The sequence below is a fragment of the Anabrus simplex genome, chromosome 2 (genome assembly GCF_040414725.1).
Source record: "Anabrus simplex isolate iqAnaSimp1 chromosome 2, ASM4041472v1, whole genome shotgun sequence".
In the NCBI taxonomy this organism is placed as follows: domain Eukaryota; kingdom Metazoa; phylum Arthropoda; class Insecta; order Orthoptera; family Tettigoniidae; genus Anabrus; species Anabrus simplex.
In genome coordinates this window covers 313200445-313225804 of record NC_090266.1, presented here as the reverse complement: position 1 = coordinate 313225804, position 25360 = coordinate 313200445, and the positions used below count along the sequence as shown (strand labels likewise).

At 36.9% G+C, this 25360-nt stretch overlaps 1 protein-coding gene across 1 annotated transcript in view; it reads left to right on the top strand.

The window, feature by feature from the left end:
- The window catches only part of LOC136864085 (protein suppressor of sable), a 274892-nt gene that overhangs the window by 183263 nt on the left and 66269 nt on the right, over positions 1-25360 (top strand). The window contains exons 7-8 of the mRNA XM_067140638.2: positions 1071-1338; positions 10756-10943. Coding sequence (XP_066996739.2) covers positions 1071-1338; positions 10756-10943 — 456 coding nt within the window. The remainder of the gene's footprint in view (positions 1-1070; positions 1339-10755; positions 10944-25360) is intronic.

Genomic DNA, 25360 nt, shown 5'->3' with positions numbered 1-25360 from the left:
AAACTTGGCTGCCATGCTTTGTGAAATATTGTCTGTGAACAACCCAGGCATAGAGAAAAAGTATCACCTTGATGGTGGTTGGCTAGACTTCAGTCACAGCAATTAACCAATGTCACAAAGGTAACTGAAATGCTGTATGCTGATGACATTGCGTCACCTGCCCTTTAAACAACAAGCAGTTTATTGATGAAGGTAACATGTGAAAGTCCCAAATTTTTGCCCTGCTTAGCTTATTTCTTATGTCGTAGAGTGCCACCAATGTGTCCTTTCTTGTGGGGAAGTGATTCAAGCACATTTGAATTTCTCAATTTTCTCAGATTACTGCCAAAAAAATAAAGTTGAAAATAGAAAATAATATGCAGAACATTAGAATTCTAATTATTTCAGAAATGCATGTTCTGCAATTTAATTTCTGCTTATTAAACTTACCAAGAACATTTTATACAAATTCTTGATGGGGATATTCTTCCATTATTGGGCTTAAGTCAAAATTTAGATTGCAATATTGTGTTGTGCCTCATTCACTGTTCAAGTTAGGTTCTTTGTATATATTTCATTCTTTTACTGTTCCTTTTGGCTACACACACTGAAATTTTATCCTATATGTTATGTAATATGACATGAAACTCAAAAATGCACTGGGTAGATAGACCGTTAGTCATACTCCACACTTATGTAGTTGGTTTGCTAGTCATACTTTAAAGGAGGATGCAACTAACCAAGTGGATTAGCTATTGGCTATTCATCCAGAATGCCAAAGTTGAAGTCATAGAATAGAATTTTCACCTGAAAAATTGTGTTGTTTTTTTTGCTTCTGTTAAATGTTTGAGAGGGAAAAGGGAAGTTCAATACTTAATAGATTCTGATACCAATTTAGTTGCTTTAGATGATGGTGTACCATTGTATTTTAGTGAATTTCAAGTAGATGTCTGCAAGAAACATGATTTGTTAAAGTAACATTGATATTCTGGTGTAGGAAGTGTGGAACAAAGTAAGGGAAAAAATATCCTTGTCATTCAGTACATAAGGACAGAATGTATCTTTACATTGTAATTGTTTATTATTTTCAGAAGAAGAAAGGAATGTGCAGTCAGCACATCTCTCTCCAAATACAGAAGTTAAGCCATCATTGAAGATCAAAAGCTACAATCCTAATAGTGAAGATATGAAGTTTACTAGTGAAACACAAACAAAGGATTTGAATGAGGAAGCAGAGTTGGAGAAGAAGTGTCCCTTGGGAGAGAACATACAAGTAGATGAAGGAGAGAAAAGAAGGGAAGAAAATATAAAAAAAGAAGGCAGATCAAAACGAGAATTAAATTTATTACGACTTGCTGGGTAAGAACCTACTTCATACTCACTGTGATGTTTTAAGACTACAATATTAGAAGTTGTTTGCCAATCTAAATGAATTTCTTTAATAGCATTGAAATTGTAAATAAATATTCACATTTTTTATTTTTTTTTGCACCCATGATATATGTTTGCATTTCAGTTCAAATTAAATTTTGTTTTATTATCCTTGATTGATTTATTGAGCTGCCTCTGTGGATCAGTGTTAGAGTGTCAGCCTTCGGATCCCAAGATAGCAGGTACAAACCCGGCAGATGTAGTCTGATTTTTGAAGGGCGGAAAAAAGTCCATTTGACACTCCATGTCGTACAATGTCGGCATGTAAAAGATCTCTGATGACACATTTGGTGTTTACCCGACAAAATTAATTAAATCTCTGCCGTAGACGCCCAAGAGAGTTTCGGTTTACTCGGATTGCCATCTAGTAGGCCTAGAGTAAAACAGAACGTCAAAATTGACGAGCAGACAGCCAGATGGCATCAAATTGAAATGTTTGCACACGTTAGATGATGCTATACGATTATTCTTTCTTTGTTCGTATCGGCCTACTAAGGACCATGTTATTTCAGCTGTCTTCTCTGGGCTTTAATCTTTGCCCAGTGCTCCTTCATTCGTTGCCGGTGTTGTTCTTTACTGTCCTCCGTCCACGTCTTTCTCATCTTCAACTTTGGCCTTTCTTGAAAACCATGGTGGTCTTTTAGTTTCCTCCTGAGTGGGTTGCGTTCTTGTATATCTTCGTAAGTGATCCTCATCTCCTGTAGGTCCCTTTCCACCTCCTTGAACCAAGTTGCCTGGGTCTTCTTATCTTTAAAATAGGTAAAGATTTGGTTCGATAATCGTGTGGGTTTCAGTCTTAGCAAGTGGCCATAAAATGCAATTCTCCTTCTCCGCATGACATCAGAGATCTTCTGGACGCGAGTATACATCTTGTAGTTATGCCGACGTCTATATTCATCTTTGTCTTTAATTGGGCCAAGAATTTTCCTTAAGATCTTTCTCTCTTTAATTTCCAATTTTTCTATCAGACCTTTCTTGTTCATAGCAAGGCATTCTGCTGCATACAAAGCCTCTTGTCTTATGACAGTGCAGTAATGTCTGAGTTTTGCGTTCAAGGATATGGACTTTTTGTTGTAAACGTCTTTGGTCAGTTGATAAGCCATTTCCATTTTATTCATGTGTGACGCGAAAGCTTCTTTTTCAGAGATGTTTGGTTCTATCCACTCTCCAAGACATTTAAACTTATCTGTCCGTTTGATTGCCCCCTGGTTAACTTTCAGCTCTCTTGGTGCTGCCTTGATGTTAGTTATGAATTACATTTTCTCCAAAGATATTCGGAGGCCTGCTTTTTCCGCCTGTGTCTTGAGGTGATTAATTTACTTTGTAGCTATGTCCAAAGAATCCGAGAAAATTGCTAGATCATCTGCAAATGCTAAGCAATCATTTGAAAGGTTCATGTTCTTGTAACCCAATCTCACGCCATTTTGGAGCCCATCGTTGTTAATTTCTTTGCGCCACTCACGGATGACTTTTTCAAGGACGCATTTGAAGAGCAGGGGCGAGAGCCCATCTCCCTGCCTAACTCCTGTCTTTATCTTGAAAGAGTCTGAAATTTCTCCTTTGAACTTAACTCTGGAGGTTGTGTTAGTTAGGGTCTGTTCGGTGATTGCCCTGGTTTTGTTATCCAAGCCAAATTCTTTCAGGACTTGAATAAGGGTGATTCTATCAATAGAGTCATAGGCCTTCTTGAAGTCAACGAAGGTCACAACAAATTTCTTGTTCCTTAGATTCAGATATGAGAGGATAGATTTCAGATTCATAATTTGCTTGGCACATGAGCGCTCTTTCCTGAATCCTGCTTGGTACTCCCGCAGTTGTGGATCAAGTTGTTGTTCTGCCCTAATCTGCAGAGCTTTTGAGAGAATTTTGTAAGATACCAATAGGAGGGAAATACCATGGTAATTGTTTACAACTGTTTTGTCCTCTTATGCAGTGGGTGAATCAAGGCAGAAGTCCAGTCACGTGGAAGTTTCTCAGTTTCCCAAATCTTTTTGATGATGTCGGTCAATTTATCAATCATTTTGTTACCAGCATACTTCCACAATTCAGCAGTTATCAAGTCCTCACCTGATGCCTTGTTATTCTTAAGGGACTGGATAATCTGTTTGATTTCTTCTTTCGTTGGAGGGGACGAATTTGGGTGGACGTGTATGTTATCTTCAAATGAGATACTGGATACTGGAATTTCACAATTGAGAAGAGATTCAAAGTACTTCACTAGAATGTGGCAGTTATCTTTTTTTGTTGTAAGCTAGTTTCCCATCCGAGTTTTTGAACTCCAAGCTTGTTGAATTATACTTCTTTAGATTGCGTTTGAAGATTATTTATTTTATTTATTTATTTATTTATTTATTTATTTATTTATTTATTTATTTATTTATTTATTTATTTATTTATTTATTTATTTATTCCTCCTGCATTTTCTCCCTCTCATAGTCCTACCCCTCACTCTTCCTGTCCTCTAAGTTTCCATTTCGTACCTTTCCCGTTTATGTTTCATTCCCCCTCCCCAATAACACTTCTCTGTTCCTTGTCTTCCCTCTGCTCTTCTACCTGCAATACCAATTCCTCACCAATACCTCTCCACCAAACTAGACCCCTTGGCCCTCATTTTTCTTAAGGCCACGGCTGCTTCCTTCCCATTCCTAGGCCTTTCCTGTCCCATCGTTGCCATAAGACCAATCTGTGTCGGTGCGACGTAAAGCAAAAAAAAGTTTACTAACCCTACCCTTTATATTGTTTGAGGGAGACCTGCCTTCATTCTTGTGCTGTTAGAATCCTAATTCTCTCTCTCTCAAGTTCTCTTCCCGCATAGTCACATCCATAGTCCCTACACCTGCACTGCTCAGTCATTCTTTAATTTCCTTCACAGAAATCTGAAATATTATGAAAAGGAATGGTTGGTTTGGTTTGGTTTGGTTTGGTTGGTTGGTTGAGACACCAAAAATTCGTGCAGATGTGAATATAAAGAAGAGGCAAACTACATAATTTGTTATTTGTAACACATGTAGTACTTTACTGACTTTCAAAATGTAGTAGTTTAATTTATAACACACAGTTGTTAGTTGCTGCTCTTAAGAAAAATGAAATAGTTACACAGTGAACATATCTTGTGCCTATTTATACAACTTCAGGAGACTAGAAGAGTGAACTGTGTGAATGAAACACTAATTCTGAACACACTGCTGCAGAAGTATGAAATGCTTAAACAAAGAACTTCTGTGAGGACTGATATCTTATTTGGTTGTGCAGTGTACTAAATAGTCTTTGGCAAGGGTAAACAATATTGTTACCCTTAATTGATTGAGGAAGCTTTCATGGAGGGCAGGTTATTGTTGTTTAAATGCAAGTCCACAAAAGATTACCATAAGGAAATGTATCTTGAAGAGAACACCATTTTCATGATTAATATTGCACTTAAGTATTCACTTTGATAGACAAATTACAAGCAGATCATGGAAGAGGTTATTACACACTGTTTGAAAAGGAAACAAATGTTGTACAAGCTGAATAGTGTAAAAGTGGAGTTGCTTAATGCCATCTTGCAGCAAATCAAAGAATCCTGTAGTTCATGTTAGACAAATTACATTGCACTGAAATACAGATGATAAATCTTAAAACTGCTTTTTAAATTGTGTAGAGAATGCATGGAGTCAAATTAAGGGCCATGTAGTTTAGAATAATAAAATGTTTACTTTTTGAAAAATAGCTGTTATTCCTAAGTGCTGCTGGAAATTGTTGAATTGTTTGTCAGACATGTTATTGAAATGAAACTCTCTTGTGGAAGATACAATTTAAAGTGGCTGGTCAACCTCAGTGATTGTAAAGTGACAACAAGATCCTGGAATGAATAGAGGATTTTGTACCCAACAGTTATTCTTCAAGTATAATGTACAGTGGAATCTCAATTTGTTTCTGGGGGGACCACGGGAAAGAAACGTACAACGCGGGAAAACATAAAATCCGGGAACTAATGGAAACCATAAACAATTTGGCTAAACGTCACAAAAATAAAATATGTATAAATATTATCTTACAAAACTCCTAAACCAAACCAAATCTAACTACAGCCCAATGGGCCTTCGCCTACCATGCGACCACTGCTCAGCGCGAAGGCCTGCAGATTACGAGGTGACGCATAGTCAGTGTGACTAATCCTCTCGGCCGTTATTCCTGACTCTCTAGACCGGGATCACCACCTTGCCGTTACATAACTCCCCAGTTAAAGGTAATTACGTAGGCTGAGTGAACCTGGAACCAGCCCTCATATACGGGTTAAAAAAAACGACACCCTGACCTGGCCAGAATTGAACCTGGGCCTCCGGGTGAGAGGCAGGCAGGTTAGACCGCGGGGCTAGTTTCAAACATTAATTATTAGTACGCAAGTTAAAATCTCTGTAGTTTACAATCAGTTTTACCGGGCAGTTTCCCGTGAAAATTTCTTTCAGTTTAGCAACTGTGATCAGCCAAACTCTTCGAAAATTCTAATTATGCCAAGCCAAACAACAATCGATCGCAAGTAGTTTTTAATTCTCTAATCTAATAAAATACGCACATTAGATACAAAACTGCTCAACATGAAGACAAAATCCTTTTTTTTTTTTTTTTTTTTTTTTTTTTTTTTTTTTTTTAAATCTTCCATTGTAATTTGGTAACCGGTATACTGTTCGTAGTTATTTTCTGGAAATCCTGTACCACGTAAATTAGACCTACATCAACTTTTAAAGGTTATGTTGAACTTGAGAATATGGCTTTGAATGTAAGTACCGATTCTCAAAAGTTCATGAATGCATTATATTTGATTGTGCCAGTCACTAATTAGAATCAAATTGGAAAGAGAAAAAGTATCATCAAAACTTTAGTAATTACAGTTATTCGTGACCTTGAAATCAGCTGGAAAGTGTGCAAATGCAACATTGAGCAAATAAAACGACTGTGGTTTTTTACAGTTTAACGCAAAAATGTAAAATTCCCTGTCTTATATTAGGACCAAAACAGTAATAGACAATCCCAAGACCTCCCATGCCTTTATGTATGAAAGGTGCAAGATCTGGTCTTGTCTCAATAACATAATCATAAACAATAATATTAAAATATTAGATTTGTGTTAAAAAGGAGCAGTTTCGATTCCTGCCTGAAAGCCCAGTGACTATACAATGCCCTGAGAGAAGTGCAGAAAACCTGTTCGACTATACAATCGAAAAAAATAAAAAAGTAAACATCTAACCCTGGACATAATGTACGGTAGACATTTTACAAGTACAAACATTTGACAAAACTCTTTCCGTCTTCAAGTAGAGCTGTCAAAATGCACTCTGTCTCCTTCCAATTGTTGTGGCCGCTCTCTGCTTTATGAATTCTGAAGATTCTCTAAACAATACCACCCAAATGTGATGCTAAGATGGTCCCTTATGCAAGTTCACCGCCGATCGCTTTTCCGGTACCTACAGTACATCCTCTGATTATGGCAATGACAGGACGTTAACGCAAAGATCCATAGGTAGGCCATAGCTGTCCTTTCATGAGATACAGTTTCTTGAAAAACGCTTTATCGAGGATTTAGCATTGATGGGACTGACATTTCTGGATGATTGATCCAGGAAATCGTTTCTTTGAGGAATGGATAATACAGGATTTTTACAACGTGATTTAATTAGGATGCTCACGGGACCACATAATCTCAACGAATAATCCAGGAAAACATAGTTTCGGGGAACGGATAATCGAGGTTCCACTGTATAATGTTGTTTCTTCAGTAACATTACAAGCATCTTGGACCATTGCTTGCAATTTATATGAATAATATGATGTTGCTAAAGGTACTCGTCCACGTTGCAACAAAACTTGCATGCCACATTTGTGTTGCGCAAGAAACATGGCACGCACTGTTTACACACAGCGCGCAAGTTTGCCTTTTTTCTTGTTGCATAACACGAAAACTTGCGAGCCCAAAGAAATGTTGCACCGAGTGCTTACACCACGCTACTTAAGTGGCGCAAATTTTCTCGCATGCAACTTTCCTAGTCAGCTGCTCTAGCAGATGTGAGTGTTGATAGTAGCAAGCATGCCTTCTGGTGAGGTGTTACCAGCGGCTTGCTTATCGCTGATTTTATTACAGCGACGAAGAGAAAGACGAGAAAGAGCGAAGCAGAAATGTTGGGTGAGGGAATGGATTTAAGGTCGTGGACATTGTGGAGTTGTTAATAACTTGCTACAGGAATTGTACATGGAAGACCAAGTCTTCTACAAGAATTTCCTGCGAATATCAGCGACTGATTTTGAATATCTTCTGAAAAGAGCAGCGCCGTTGATACGAAAGAAAGACATGCTAATGAGAAAATCAGTATCACAAAACGAATGCTTGTGTTGACATTGAGATATTTAGCAACTGGTAAGCCGATTTTTTAAAAATATATGGATTTTATACAGTACACATAAGTAATCATTTCTTGCAGCTTATTGTAATTTCCTACATTTTGTTTTGTAACAGGTGACAGCTATCAATCATTGAAACTGACATGCACTATTTCACGTGTAATACCTGAAATTTGTGATACTATTTACAGTGTGCTGTTTTTATTTCTATAGTCCGTTGCCTCAACCTTCCATAAACATTCTTGTGTTTCAACTAAATATATCAGCTTTCTCATCATCTCCCTTGTCTATTTCGTGTTCTGAGACATTGTAACCTGTAAATGAACTTACGTAACTTTGCAGTTATTACTAAGATGGGTATGTATTTTGAGGCATGTTATATTTCATTTACTATAAAGAATATACAGGTATGTACTTACGTTAAATTATTCCCTTTTTATTTTTTTATTCCCAAGTGTGAACCTCTCAAACATCAGTATAATGTCGCAGCAAACGACCACGTGAGAAAGTTGCACCACAAAAATGATCTAAACTTTTCACGCCACTTTCAGATGGCGCAACTTCCTCTCTTCCGCTGTGTACACGATGCCACTTTTGACATCGCACGCAACTTAGAAGTTGCGCAGAATTCAAGTGGCATATGCAACTTTTCGAATTGCATGACTGTTTACACAAAGCCACTCAACTTTTCATGCTTAAATCGATTTTGCATGCCATTTTAGTTGCACTGTGGACGAGTAGCTTAAGAGTAGGACACTTTTCCTTCTTTGTTTACACCTTTAATTATTTAGCCATTAATTTATCAGTAGCTTACGGAAATTTTCGTATGCAGGCCATCAGGCTCCTTCTTTCCAAAGCACAGTGTTTACAAATGAGAATACACACTTAATGCTCTGTTGATATCAGCACTTCAAAATCATTATGATTTGCATGCATTCATACATGGCCTCCTTTACCAATGTTTTTATGTCGCTAGTGTTTAAAACAACTAGGTTGTTAGACATGTTTATATTGCTTGTCGGCTTTCTTGTGATAGAGTGGAAATCCATTTGATATCATGTTTGACTTCTTGCTAAGGTGAGATGTTTTGAACAGCTGCTGTGAGTTAGCCTGTCATAAGGCTCAGTGTACATCCTATTGCTAGAATGATATCTCCGTGATTTGAAATACAATAAAGCTTATTGCAGCCACAAATTCACAACTGTGTGTTTTATGAATTTCAGTAATGATTGTCAGTTGTTATACTATAAGATGCATACCTTAATGTGAATTTGCTTTCTTCACAGGATACCATTTTAGTACAAAAGCAGTAGTAAATCAGACAGTTTCTACTTCTTAAATCGTCCTGACCAACTGAGTTGGCTGAGTGTTATGGATCGTGTTTATGCTTGCTATTGGAAGATGGTGGGTTTAAGGCCCATTGCCAGCAGCCCTGTAGATGTGGTTTCCTATTTTCACACCTGGCAAATGCTATGACTGTATCTTAATTAAGGCAGTAGTCACTACTATTCTCACTGAAAACTTTACAGCAGTATGATGTTAAAAGAAAAAAATTTGCTCATAACTGAATGAGAGATTCGAGATTATAGGTTCTTTTTCTTGCCAAGCAAATGGCTTTACTTTCAGGTTATAATGAATAAATACTGTGGTTGGTTATCAGGGTCATTAAAAATTAAAATTACTACACAGAGAGGTGGCATGTTTTACTATCCACTATATTTATTAAAACTCTATTTACAGTTATTGACAAGTTCACTCACATTTGAGTTTTACACTCAACACAGTTTTTACTCGTGATCATAATCGGCCCATGGTATGTCAAACTCTTATTCTCGAACACAGCCTCCTCAGAGCAGTGTCATACCAGACCAGTTCTCTGTACAACTAACAGTGCTAATTGAACTCTGCATAGCCGTTTTGATGGACTCACTCCGATGAATTATGCATCACAGAATCACATTTGTCTCGTAACTGCTTCTGTTCCTTCACAGTTGACGCACTGGAGACTCTCAAGACTGACACAGTCTTGCTGGGCTCAATCTTTATATAGGCCTGCAGAAGATCTCGGTTTCCAATTCCAGGTCTATCTAGGTGCATTCTTCATTGTTGTTTAGTTTCCATCTCTTCTAGGAGCTTCCTTATCGTGAGCACCGGTGCTATTGTTTTCCTTGCTGCTGGTCTGCCCACACTGTTGCTTCTCCTCAAGTATTGTGATCACATCTTCTGGCCCCACATACTTGAGGTCTTAATAGTCACAATACTTTAACACTTAAGTGTGTTTTGGTTATCCCATAACTAGGCATCAATTTATATTAATGGAGCAAAACCAAATTCTCACTCTTTCACTTACTATACAAGTTCTTGGACCACTTGTTAATACAGATCAGTATGATGGAATAACTCTTTAATAACCTAAAATACTTGGGCAGCACCTTGGTGTAGACCCTAGGTTTGATTCTAAACTCATCCAAGGATTTTAATCCTGGATTGGGATTTAGAGCAGTGTTCATTCAGCCTTATGAAGTCAACTGATGTGAAAAGCTGTGGACTTGGTGGGAAAACAATATGGTTGCGGAGTCCTAGCACTGATCCTGTTACATCCAGTATGTGCAGGCCATCTGGCTTGACGGTAGTCTTCTTGGTTGACCAAAGCCCTTAATGAGCTGTACAGGTTTAATCTGGATAGCATACTTAGTGTGTTGGTACATGTTTGCTCACTTGTTCTCTTCCTCCCATGAAAGATTCACTACTCCTGATATGCATATCAATAGGTTTTAAATGCCCTGTAACGGTATAATATTTCTCTTTTCTTACCTGAAATCAGGAGGTTTCTTTGTCATTATTCTCCTGGGCTGTGTGACTAATGTTCATTGTACCTTACTAATATAGTTGCATTGTTTAATATGGATATCATACAAATATTATGTAATGGATATTTAGATTAATGTCTCATTTGCTGTTGAATTTCAGTTACTCTCCTGATCTTGTTCTTTTGGATGAAGAGGAAAAGACTGAATCTAACACTGATGCAACACTCGCGAAGAAGGCTGATGATCGAGAGAATGAATCAAAAAATAGAGAGTTGGACAACAAAGATGATGGTTCCCAACCTGTTGATAGTACTTTGGAAAGCCTCAGGGACTCACAGGCTGAAACAGGTAAATTATTACAATTGAGTCTATAAACAGAAAAGAAATAAAAAAATAAAAAAATAAATAAATAAATAAATGCAATGCATCTTATGTCGGTCAAACAGGTAGAAGCTTCCATACAAGATACTTAGAGCATGTTAACGCCCTGAAATATAACAGATACTAACCATAAGTTCACTAATATCAACCAAGACATGAAAATTCTCAAAGTTATACAAAGAGGCCTCCTGCTCAACATTACAGAAAATTGTTTTATCCATCTGGAACAGTTTTTCAATCCTAACTTCAATCTAAATGAAATTTCAGAGAAATCAAACATTTTATATGACCTTTTAATTCCTATCTTTAGTAATCATGTCTTAGATAAAAATAATTCTTTCTTTTATAATCTCTTTAAATTCTCCTCTCAGCAGCAGTCTTTCTTTCTTTCTGCATCCTTCAGTCCCATCTTAGACACCCCTTTTCTCCTCCACTCCCCACCCCTCCTCTTCCTATCTACTCCTTTGTTTACATTGCCTGCTTCCTACAAGAAGTCAGTGCTTGTTCCCTATTCACTCCTCTGTTTACATGGCCTGCATGCTTCCTCCAGCAAGTCAGTGCTTGTTCTACATCAGACATTAGAGGTGAGTCTCCTAAATAATTTTTCTCCTTTTTCATTTCTTTTCTTATGTTTATTCATTCCTCATTCTGGCTATCATTTCCAGATTTACTTATTTGCCTGAAGTCCTAAGTCAACTTAAAGACATATTTTATGACAAGATGATCATAACCATAATTTTTGTTATTATATGTATTTTAATGTTATAATTATTCCTGCAACATTGTCTTTGCCTGGTATACGTATGTCTTAGTTATCACATAAACTGTTTAATTTTTATTCGGCTGAAGATGGCCACTAAGTGGCTGAAACTAGTCCCAACACTGATGTAATATAATTTACTTGATATTATATTGTATTGAAAATCTATATGAATAAAAATGAATCGCTAAATGTGTTGCTAAGCACAAAACTCGGGAACAGCTGGACCAATTTGGCTAATTCTTTTTTTTTCAAATATTCGTCGAAGGCCGAGTAAGGTTTTTATGAAGAAAAAATTGGAAAAAATGCCAGGAAAAAAACGTAAAAACCCCATTTCTCTTTTTCCATTCAAACTGTTCGTCTCTCTTTCCTTCTCCCACGTTTGCGCTTAGCGCTGCCCTCCTCTAATCCAGCGCGTTTGCCAAATGTCTGTAAATCTCAATGTTATCGGTTAAAATGGGTGAATATCGAATTATGTACAAAATTTCAAGCCGCATTTGATGCCGTTAACAAAAGAAAGGTTTACAAAATAATTGCGGGTGAAAATGTTAATATAATGGAATGTTACCTCAAATGAAGGGTCGGGGGAAAAAACCAGGTAAGTCACTTTTTCATTGAAACTGAGATATTGTTACAGTCTGCTTCAGAGTGATCATGCGCATCTATTGAGAGGTTGGAAATTGGAAAAAAGCAGGCGAGTCAGGAGAAATTAGCACTCACTGTTAGGGGAAAGAACTAGGGAAGTCAAGCACAAAAGTTGCTTTTTCTCAAGTTGCACAAATATTGACTCTCCTGCTTTTTTCCCCTGACCCTTCAAATGCAAAAATCTTCATTGCTTAGAACTTCTTATCATTTAAATTTAGAAACAAACTTATCTACGTCGAGCTGAAATGTTCCTTTATCAGCAGTGAAAAAATTACAAATATAGTGAATATAAAATAGGAGTTAATGATAAGAACATGCACTATTTGCGTTTCTTTTCAGTGATGTTCAGAGATTTTTATGTGCAGGCACAAAAAAGTCAGTCGCTGGCCAACTTCTTTGCTATTGAATTTGCATGGGGGTTCAAAGCGAGGCAAATGGTCTTCAGATATGGAAGTTATTTTTAAAACAAAACCCCAAGTTCTTATCTTGCTTAGTTCTCAGTTTGTGACAGGAAGAATGCCTCCTTGGATTTTGCTATCGCGCGTACGCACTCCAGACCGTCGTATGCAGTGTCATGTTTTGTTATAAAGTTGGAGACCTTTATCTACCCTGATTGTTTTTAAATCTTCGCTTCTCAACAAACAAGTTCATCGATTTCTTTTGTTGATTGGTTTATTTTGTGTGCGCTTCCATATACAGTATACTCATTTCAAGACTCATGCCTGCTATAAGACACGGGGGGAGCAACTTCGATCGAAGAACTCGAAATGCTACAAGCCAAGCTAATTTTCAGTCTAATCGGACTGCACAACAACGTGAAGAGCGAAATGAAACTGAAAGGATTCGGATATCACAAATCCGTGCAGCGCGTCGTTCAGCTAATAATCTTCCAAATTTGAATCGAGCTGCTTTCAGTTACCATGTTTCAATTGACTACAGTGCCTACCAGTGTGTTGCTATTGGTTCTATGAACTCAGTTTGCCAAAACTGTAAGGCACTGAAATACAAAAATGAAGCCGCTGGATTGTGTTGCGCAATTGGCAAAGTGAAATTAGTGCCATTGATTCCACCACCAGATCCATTGTACTCATTGGTTTCAGGAACAGGAACAGATTCCATACATTTCTGTACAAATATCCAAAAATATAACAACTGCTTTCAAATGACTTCATTGGAGCAACAAATAATGTACTTCGGGACAATTTCATACCAATATTCAAGGTAACATATAACAAACAGCCTTATCCCCCATTTTGCTTTCTTTTCAACTATTCTAATGGGGAAGCATAAAGGAGAAGACGTTTTGATACCACGCATCCGTATGATTCTGATAGACATACCATTTGAATTTAAACGACTGCAGTTTCGAGTGCGGCTCGCTTTTGCTATGACCATAAATAAATCCCAGGGGCAGTCATTGAGTGTTTGCGGCATTAATCTTAAAAACCCATGTTTCTCGCATGGCCAATTGTATGTTGCCTGTTCCCGTATTGGAAAAGCATCAACTTTGTTTGTTTACGCGCCAGGTAGTAATAAAAAAAAAAAAAATACAATGAAAAATATCTTCATAGCGTTGATTGGAATCAGTGTTTTCTATGATAGTTATTTCCTACGAAGAAAGAGGAGTAAGTTTTACCACATTATTTTCACGCCATCAACTTATCAAATTACTTGATTTGCAACGGGGGATAATTATGGCTCTGCGAGGGATTTGAAGACCTGCTGAACAGTTCCGATCTACGTTACAGTCAATCAGGGTTATTTCTGGGTAGTGATATGCTGTGACCTATTTGAGCATTTCCTTATTCACAATCAGGATATTAATATTGCAGATAATGAAAACACGTTTTTCCAGTAGTTTGTTACTAACTTTTGGTAGCAGTAGAAAATTAACTCATTTGATGTTGATGATGTAGTCATTTGCATTATTCTGATTTTTGCGTGCAGTACAGACTGAATTTTTGCTTTACGTCACACCAACACAGATAGGTCTTATGGCGACGATGGGATAGGAAAGTCCTTGGATTAGGAATGAAGTGGCCGTGGCCTTAATTATTGTACAGCCCCAGCATTTGCCTGGAGTGAAAATGGGAAACCACGGAAAACCATTTTCAGGGCTGCCAACAGTGGGGTTCGAACCCACTAGCTCCCGGATGCAAGCTCACAGCTGCGCATCCCTAACCGCATGGCCAACTCACCCGGTACAAACTGAATTTGAGTTCGATCCATTGTCATTTATTTTTGACAGAACGACGTCTGCCGGGTCAGCTAGTAGCTAATAAAAATACCAGCTTCACTGACTTCAATATTTCCAACGGGTGAGATAGACCCGCTACAATGACATCATTGCTGCAAAACATGGATGAATGTCAAGATGCAGAAGAAAGTGATATAATTGAGATGGTAGTAGTCGATGAAGACTATTATGGTTTCAGACACAAAAGTGAGGAGGATATCACGCAGAATTTAACTGTTGGTGAGGATAATGTCGAGTGTGGGAGTGATACAACAGAAGTCTCGAAAGTTTCCCCACAGTCAAGCCAGTGTTTCTATAGACACACTTATCTCTTATATGGAAAACCAAGATGAATTATCATTCTCAGATATTGTTTTCTTGAGAAATGTATGATCACAAATTAGGAAAAATGAACGATCATCTAAGCAGACCTGGCCAACAGCTGGAAACTGCAGATGATGATGATGATGATGATGATGATGATGATGATGATGATGAACTATCATCTAAGAAAAGAAAAAGAAAAAAAGATGACAGATTTGTTCATTAGCTTTGTTGGCATATTCTACATGCATTTTGTAAAGCTCATGTATTTTTTTGTTGTATATTCATTTTGCTATATTGTGTCTTGCAATATAACATAAGATGTTAGGTATCATTACTTTTTCATTTGTTAAAACATTCCATTATATTAACTGATGACTTTGTTTTTACTAGGCTTAAAAGAAAAACTGTAGATAATTCGTAGTTTTTGTTAATTCGCAGAAGTTTGTGCTTTAATTTCTGTGAATTATCGAGAGTCTACTGTAATTTCATATGCTGGCAAACCAGGTGCAGGAATATAATTGAGGAACTCGGGTGGATAATGAACTGCATCGTCATGAACCAGTGTGTCACATGCCAGTAATTAGCAGACCAGAGAAATGGCATGCTAAAAACAAGAAAGTTACTTCCCTTAGCTCACGCGATACGCAGCAGTGATGCCATCTATCAGAGATGAGTGGCAGCAGAAGAGACGAAGCACATCACAACAAACGATAGCCAACGTAATGTTCTTGTTGATCAATTTTATGGGATTTTGATATTGTAAGCCTTCACATTTAGTTTTCTTCTGACTCTCTCATATCAGGGCATCCAATGTAAAGGGAGTCCTTCTTCCTCCTTTCATGACTCCCTCTTGTCTTGCTCTTCAAGCAATCATTCCTTCACGATTTTTTTCTCATTTTGATAGCTTCACACTGTTCCTTGTCGATATGGGCTGATGACCACACGGCACGACAGAAACCATCACCAGTTAACACGATTGAACAATATTTCCATGTTAATAGTATTTGGTGTTGATATGGAATAAGCAACAAAAATCTAAATTCATTTGAGAGTTAAATGTTATGCCTTCTGCTAAACTACAATTTCACCCATTTATAGCCTTGACTGTAGTGCCTTATTCCCGACTTTCATACCGATTTTCATTAAATAATGTTGAGCCATTTTCTTGTTGCCCAGCAGTCAATCAATCAATTAATCAATCAATCAATCAATCAATCAATCAATCAATCAATCAATCAGTCAGTCACTACTGATCTCCATTTAGGGCAGTTGCCCAGGTGGCAGATTCCCTATCTGTTGTTTTCCTTGCCTTTTCTTAAATGATTGCAAAGAAATTGTAAATTTATTGAACATCTCCCTTCGTAAGTTATTCCAATCCCTAACTCCCCTTTCAATAAACTAATATTTGCCCCAATTTGTCTTCTTGAATTCCAGCATTATCTTCATATTGTGATCTTTCCTACTTTTAAAGATGCCACTCAAACTTATTCGTTTACTGATGTCATTGATATTGACTATGCAGCAAAAGTGTAAATCAGTACGGCAAAACTGTATCAGACATAAATAAACAAAAATTGTATTTTCTCTTTTGTTATATAATATTTATCGATAGGCCACTAAAACATAGATATTTGAGAATTAAAAGTTAAGTTTCCCCTAAACTACAATTTCACCCAGAGTGAATACAGTTATTTATAGTGTAGATTGTAGTGCCTTCTTCTCCAACTTTACATACCATTTTTCATTAAAATCTGTTCAGCCATTTTCTAGTAATGTGCGTACATACAGTCGGACAGAAATTATGGAAAATTAAAAATTGCAATTCCTTCTTACTGTGGACACTACCGATACAGAAATACCATGCTTTTTTAATTCTGAGGGAATGGTAAGGTAAGGGTTATTCTGCCTGAAGGCAGGTCCGAACCTCCGCAGAGGTGTTCCTGAGCCGGAGTTTACGTGCGGTAGGGTGGTCAGTTCCTTTCCGCTCCTCCATTCCCTGAGGGAATGGCTGAGAGAGAAATTCAAGATAAGGTTGATCCAGTATATTGGGAAAATTGAATGGGGAGAGAACTTTCTATCAAAATTTGGAATGATCTATGCAGCTAAGTTATACCAATGAAAGCTAAAGAAATAATGAGCAAGATGTACTACATACTTACAAAGTTTTAAATATGTTTTAAAATGCTGTATAGAACAAGTGTACATGAATTTCAATGGCAAGTTACTGTTACTTGCACTTTAGAAACAGTCTTTGCTTGGTAAAAATATGATATGGAATGAAGCAGCCAATTACAGTACAGTATCGAATGAAAACAAAGGAAACTCTTGCTTCCAGCACTGATAATGAAACAGTCCCATCAACAATAAAAGATATGAAAGGGGTCGTTATTGCAGTGATTATTACATGAGAAAATAGTAGTTGATCGATCATTTCTAATTTTTAAAAGTCCAATTTTCACTTATGGGACTGACACGATACTTAGAAAACAAATTTATCTGTATTTAGAATTAAGCAGTTCAGATTACATGTCAATACATATATTGATGAATACTTCTAATTCAGTCAATCATCAGTCACCACTGATCTGCCTTTAGGGCAGTCGCCCTGGTGGCAAATTCCCTATCTGTTGCTAGTCTTCTTTTAAGTAATTGCAAAGAATTTTTAAATTTATTGTACATCTCCCTAGGTAAATTATTCCAATCCCTAATTCCTCTTCTTAAAAACAATATTTGTCCTCTTGAATTCAACTTTATATTCATACTAGCAAGATACCCGTGCTTCGCTATGGTTTTAAGCTGGAAGTTAATTTCAGTGTTTTACATTTTGGAGAGTCCATTGTCAGCTGAGCCTGTAAAATACGCCCTCATTCGTACGTCAAACGGTTTTTGGGGGAATGATAATTTATTTTCTGATCTAACACTCATTTGAACCCCATACGGAATAATTTGAATATTTTAAACCTCATCTTAATAATGTTATTTGTTTTACGTCCCACTAACTACTCTTTTACGGTTTTCGGAGACGCCAAACCCCATCTTAATTTAACTTCTAGTATGTAAAAGAGCCCAACCTGTGAAATTTTGATTTTGTAAGTCAAACAGTAATGGAGGAATGAATACTTTTTTAAGGGGCGAATGTTTTTATATATTTACTAGCAAGATACCCGTGCTTCGTTACGGTATTACACTGAAATTTATAATTGAATGTTGTTTTAGATATATAATCAGCCGAAATTCGCGATCTGAATCGTTTTCTGCGAGAATCCGCCAAAATTCGCGATCTGACTTGTTTTCTAATAGATTACGGCAAGTTTCCTCCCATTTTTCAATATTTCTTTCCAGCAATCGATTTCGTACTTCCCGGGCTAGGTCCAGGTATTCCACCCGGTCGGGTCCCTAAATCTTTGCCATCTTTTCTTCTTAGTCATTACCCGTCCAGGACCCGTTTCCACCGCGGTCCGCACATTTGGCGACGGTCCAGAATAATATTATTATTATTATTATTATTATTATTATTATTATTATTATTATTATTATTATTATTATTATTATTATTATTATTATAGATGTTCTGGACCCCACAGCAAGATGCAAGACCGCTACTTGGCGGTAAATTATATCTGCTGCTATTGTCATTGTTGAGAATGTGACCAGCACCATTGTCGCGCGTAGGCAAGTGTGCGGGATTTCTGGCGATACGAATGACATACTTCCGTGCATTATTGACCTTATTATAGAGGTGAACAATTGGACGGTCTATCTCATTCCTATAGTTTATTTCAAATGTGTTTAAATTTTTATTCATATGCCAGGAGAATCTACTGTAATATAAGAACGTTCTCCGAAGGAAAAGATGGCTGTTGAAAACGAACCCAGGAAAGATTAAAAAAGATCGGTTTATGATCAGAATAAGTACATCGAAAATATCCAGCCTCTTTCCAGTCATTCGACAGGGTCAGGAATGGAATGAATAAAGCCCCATCTAGCGGCGACAGTAGGAATTGTGCCGGCTGCCGAAGCACTCCTCTGGGGCAATGATCGATGAATGACAAATGAAATGAAATATTGGACAGTGTTGCTGGAATGAATGATGACAGGGAAAACCGAAGTATCCGGAGAAAAACCTGTCCCGCCTCCGTTTTGTCCAGCACGAATGTCACATGGAGTGACCGGGTTTGAACCACGGAACCCAGCTGTGAGAGGCCGGCGCGCTGCCGCCTGAGCAACGGAGGCTCCTTATAAGTACATTATAAACAGCAAAATCAATTGGTCTCACCTCCTTTTACACCCCACCGCCGTTAAGTTTATTTACCCAAACCCCCCCCCCAAAAAAAAAACTAAAATAAGGCGCGTTTCTTTATGTTTAAAGGAGATTCCAAACCTCAATGGTCATGTCTACCTTAAGTTTTGAGATATAAGTATCCCCCATAAAAATAATTCACTTTTTTTCACTTCCTTTCACACTTCTCTCCCCCCCAAGTGAATTTTCCGGTAAAAAATACTTGTTTCTTTAATAGTAAAGGATCTTCTAAATAGAAATTATCACGACTCCTTCAGTTTTTGATTTATGTGTCCTCATGAAAGGAATTCAACTCCTTTCTACTCCCGCCCCCCAAGATGGTTCCTCCCCACAAAACGCGTTTTTCTTTGTTTTTAAAGGAGACCAAAAAACCAACTTTCACGTCCGTAACAACTTTAGTTTTTATTAGATGTATGTATTCTCATACAATTAAGTCAATTAATTTTTGAATTCTTTCACCCCCCCCCCCCCACCCTTTCATTGGATTTTCGGAGAATACGCGTTTCTTTATTTGTAAAGGAGATCCCATATACAAATTTTCAGTTCTGTAATATATTCAGTTTCTGAGGTATATGTATCATTAAAGGCATTCAACCCACTATTCACCCTTTTACACCCCTCCTATTGGGATTTACAGAAAACGAAAAAATACGTGTTATTTGTTTTTAAAGGAGATTCTAAATACCAATTTTTACTTCTGTAAACTTTTTAAGTTTTAATATGTACACACACTCATTTCAAAAATTCACCCCCCTTTTTACCCCCTATTATTTGGATTTTCCAAAAACGAAAAAATACGTGTTTCCTTATTTTTAAAGTGGATCCCCAGTACCAATTTTCAGGTCTGTAATATCTTTAGGTTCTGAAACATAAGTATCCTCATTAAAGGCATTCAACCCATTTTTCACCCCATTTCACCCCTCCTATTGGGATTTTCCGAAAACAAAAAATACGTGATTCTTTATTTTTAATGAAGTTTCTAAATACCAATTTTTACATCTGTAAACTTTTAAAGTTTTGAGATATAGATGCACTCATTTTAAAAATTCACCCCTCTTTTCACCCTCCCATTAATTGGATTTTCCAAAAACAAAAAAATATGTGTTTCTTTATTTTTAAAAGAGATAAAAAGTACCAATTTTCAGGTCTGTAATATCTTCAGTTTCTGAGATATAAGTACCGGTATCCTGATTAAAGGCATTCAACCACTTTTTCACCCTTTTTCACCCCTCCTATTGCAATTTTCCGAAAACAAAAAAATACGCGTTTCCTTATTTTTAAAGAAGATTCTAAATACCAATTTTTACATCTGTAAACTTTTAAAGTGTTGAGATATAGATACACTCATTTTAAAATTTCACCCCCCTTTTCACCCCCTTAGCGACGGAATATCCAAAAATCCTCTCTTAGCGAGCGCCTACATGTTAATATGAATGTATCCCCAAAATTTCATTTGTGTATGTCCAGTAGTTTTGGCTCGGCGATGATGAATCAGTCAGGACAAGTTACTTTATACATATAGATAGATTGTAATCGAAGAACCATTTTTGTCGAATCTACTTGTGAGGATATGAAATCTGTTGTTGCTGGTGCTCCCATTCAGATTTCCAAAAAAGTATTCAACAGTCAGTCAGGACAAGCTATTTTATATATATAGATAACTTGTCCTGCCTGACTGACTGATTCATCATCGCCGAGCCAAAACTACTGGACATAAAGAAATGAAATTTTGGCGATATATTCATATTATGATGTAGGTGCTCGCTAAGAGAGGATTTTTGGATATTCCTTCGGTAAGGGGGTGAAAATGGGGGTGAAATTTTAAAATGAGTGTATCTATATCTCAACATTTTAAAAGTTTACAGATGTAAAAATTGGTATTTAGATTCTTCTTTAAAAATAAGGAAACACGTATTTTTTTGTTTTCAGAAAATCCCAATATGAGGGATGAAAAAGGGTGAAAATGGAGGAAAATGGGTTGAATGCCTTTAATCAGGATACCGGTACTTATATCTCAGAAACTGAAGATATTACAGACCTGAAAATTGGTACTTTTGATCTCTTTTAAAAATAAAAAAGCACGTATTTTTTTGTTTTTGTAAAATCCAATTAATGGGAGGGTGAAAGGGGGGTGAATTTTTAAAATGAGTGAATCTATATCTCCAAACTTTTAAAGTTTGCAGATGTAAAAATTGGTATTTAGAATCTTCATTAAAAATAAAGAAACACGTATTTCTTTGTTTTCGGAAAATCGCCATAGGAGGAGTGAAAAGGGGTGAAAAATGGGTTGAATGCCTTTAATGAGGCTACTTATATCTCAGAAACTGAAGATATTATAGACCTGAAAATTGGTGTTTGGGATCTCTGTTAAAAATAAAGAAACACATATTTTTTTTATTTATGGAAAACCCAATTAAGGGGGGTGAAAAGGGGGTAATATTTTAAAATGACTGTATCTATATCTCAAAACTTTTAAAGGTTATAGATGTAAAAAATGGTATTTAGAATCTCCATTAAAAATAAAGAAACACGTATATTTTGTTTTTGGAAAATCGTAATAGGAAGGGTGGTAAAGGTTGAAAAAGGGGTCGAATGCATTTCATGAGTCTACTTACATTTCAGAACCTGAAGATATTACAGACCTGAAAATTGGTGTTTGGGATCTCCTTTCAAAATAAAGACACACGTATTTTTCTTTCTGTGGAAAATCCAATTAATGGGGGGTGAAAAGGGGGTGATTTTTTAAAATGAGTTTATCTATATCTCAAAACTTCTAAAGTTTATAGATGTAAAATTTGGTATTTAGAATCTCCTTTAAAAATAAAGAAACACGTATTCTTTTGTTTTCGGAAAATCCCAATAGGAAGGGTGTAAAAGGGTGAATAATGGGTTGAATGCCTTTCATGAGGCTACTTATATTTCAGAACCTGAAGATATTACAGACCTGAAAATTGGTATTTTGGATCTACTTTAAAAGTAATGAAACACGTATTTTTTCGTTTTGGGAAAATCCAAATATTGGGGGGGGTGAAAAGGGGGGGTGAATTTTTTATAATTAGTATGTCTACATCTAAAACTTTAAAATTCACAGATGTAAAAATTGGTAGTTAGAATCTCCTCAAAGGAACACGTTTTTTTTTTGTTTCCTGTAAATCCTAATAGTAGGGGTGTAAAAGGGTGAAAAATTTGTTGAATGCCTTAATTGAGGATACACATATCTCAGAAACAAAAGATATTACAGAACTGATAATTTGCATATGGGATCTCCTTTAAAAATTAAGAAACACGTATTTTTTAGTTTTTGGAAAAGCCAATTAATGGCGGTTAAACAGGAGTGACAAATTGGGGTGAATTTTTTGAAAGACTATATCTACAGAATATCTTGGAAACGTAAAATGTTACAGACGTAAAGAGTGGGTGTAAATCTCCTGTAAATGTAAACAAATATAGGTGATTTGTTTTTGGAAACTCCACTTAAGGGGAACTCAAAAGGGTGAAATTTTAAAATGAGAATTTTTACATTATATCTAAAAAAACTTAACATGTTACAGAAGTGAAAAATGGTATTTTTTATCTGTATCAAACATAAAGAAACGTGTGCTTTTAGTTTTCGAAAATACCACGTGGGTGGAAGGGGGGGTGTATAAGTGACTGAAAATGGTGATGAATTCTTTTAATTAGGCTACTGATATCTCAAAAATGAAGATGTTACAGACGTGAAATTTGATATTTGCAATCTGCTTTAAAAGTAAAGAAACACGTATTCTCGGAAAATCCAATGAATGGGGGGGTGAAAGAATTGAAAAATTAATTGACTTAATTTATGAGAATACATACATCTAATAAAAACTAAAGTTGTTACAGACGTGGAAATTCTTATTTGGACCTCCTTTAAAAACAAAGAAGAACGCGTTTTGGTGGGGAAACCATCTTGGAGGGCGGGAGTGTAAAGGAGTTGAATTCCTTCATTGAGGACACATAAATCGAAAACTGAAGAAGTTAGAGTCGTGATAATTGGTATTTAGAAGATCCTTTACTATTAAAGAAACAAGTATTATTTGCGGGAAAATTCACTTAATGGGGGGGGGGGGATTATTGTGAAATGAAGTGAAAAAAAGTGAATTATTTTTATGGGGATACTTATATCTCAAAACTGAAGGTAATAGACGTGAACATTGGTGTTTGGAATCTCCCTTAAACATAAAGAAACAAGCATTCTTTTAATTTTTTATGGTGGGGGGGAAGTTGGCGGTAAATAAACTTAACTTCGGTGGGGTGTAGAAGGAGGTGAGACCAATTGATTTTACTGTTATTAATGTAGCCCTACTTATAAGGATCCTCCGTTGCTCAGGCGGCAGCGCGCCGGCCTCTCACAGCTGGGTTCCGTGGTTCAAATCCCGGTCACTCCATGTGGCATTCATGCTGGACAAAACGGAGGCGGGACAGGTTTTTCTCCGGATACTCCGGTTTTCCCTGTCATCAGCCATTCCAGCAACACATAATAATAATAATAATAATAATAATAATAATAATAATAATAATAATAATATTCCGGACCGTCATCAAATGTGCGGACCGCGCTGGAAACGGCTCCTGGACGGGTAATGACTAAGAATGCAGTCCGGCCGCGGGTTCAGTGCAGCCAAGGCACCCAATATGACACCACGCCGGATCTCCTGAAGGATTTTATCCATATTAAAAATATTATAGGAAAAGATGGCAAAGATTTACGGGCCCAACTGACCGGGAGGAATACCTGAGCCTAACCCGGGAAGTACGAAAACGATTGCTGGAAAGGAAGATTTAAAAATGGGAGGAAACATGCCGTAAAATAATAGAAAACCAGTCAGAATGGGAATTTTGGTGGATTCTCGCAGAAAACGAGTCAGATCGCGAATTTCGGCGGATTATATATCTAAAACAATAAGCATTCAATTATAAATTTCAGTATAATACCGTAGCGAAGCACGGGTATCTTGCTAGTTTTATATATATAGATTAGCATATAGGATATAGGGGCCAGACTTCATAAAAAAAATCGTGTCTGAAACTGTTTCCGGAAGAATAGATATTGTGTTTTTGAGTCAACCACAATCTAAACCCCTTAAGGGATAAATATCTTGAAGTATACGATATTTTACACCTAGGATGAAAAAGAAGACCATCCGACTCATTGGCTGAATGGTCAGCGTTGAGGCCTTTGGTTCAGAGGACTCCGGGTTCGATTCTCGGCCGGGTCGTGGGCTTTAATCGCCTCTGATTAATTATTCTGGTTCGGGGACTGGGTCTTTGTGTTTGTTCCAAGGCCAGCGCCTCAACCGTCTGAGCCATTCAGCACGGCTGGCCCTGTTTTACGGCCGGATGCCCTTCCTGACGCTAACCTTATGCAGAGGGATGTAATCAATATTGCATGTTTCTGTGGTGGTTGGTAGTGTGGTGTGTTGTCTGAATATGAAGAGGAGAGTGTTGGGACAAACACAAACACCCATTCCCGAGCCAGACGAATTAATCAGAAGAGATAAAAATCCCCAACTTGACCGAGAATCAAATCCGGGACCCTCTGAACCGAAGGCCTCAATGCTGACAATCCAGCTAAGGAGTCGGACTCCTTACATGACTACACATTAATAATTATTTGAAAATATACTGCGGTATACACTTTAGCATGAGTTATTTAGCCTATATCTTAAAGCCAAAATTAGCTTTATTTTCTATTTCCCTTAATTCGATTTAAAACTACGGTACATAATTTTATCCACTATACCGTAGAACCGAATGATTTTGGCAATATGTTGATTCATAACTACGAAACAGGTGAGGATTTGTCAGAGTATTTCTTAATTCAGACAGAATAAAACTACGCTGGTTCTACTTGCCGGGTGGTATATTCAGTATTCTGGATAGTGACTGTTGTTCATGCTTAGGTGAGGATAGTTAACCTGAACTTGGTGTCATTTGTTTGCTCTTAAAACCTACTGAATCTACAGTACATCCTTCATAAATTATGGGTGCATACAGGAAGTGAACTGGTAAGTATCACTCAGTAACATGTTGTTTATTTCATTTTATTGTTTCAGCAAGTTGCAAGAAGTATGGCACAAATAACGTACCTAACA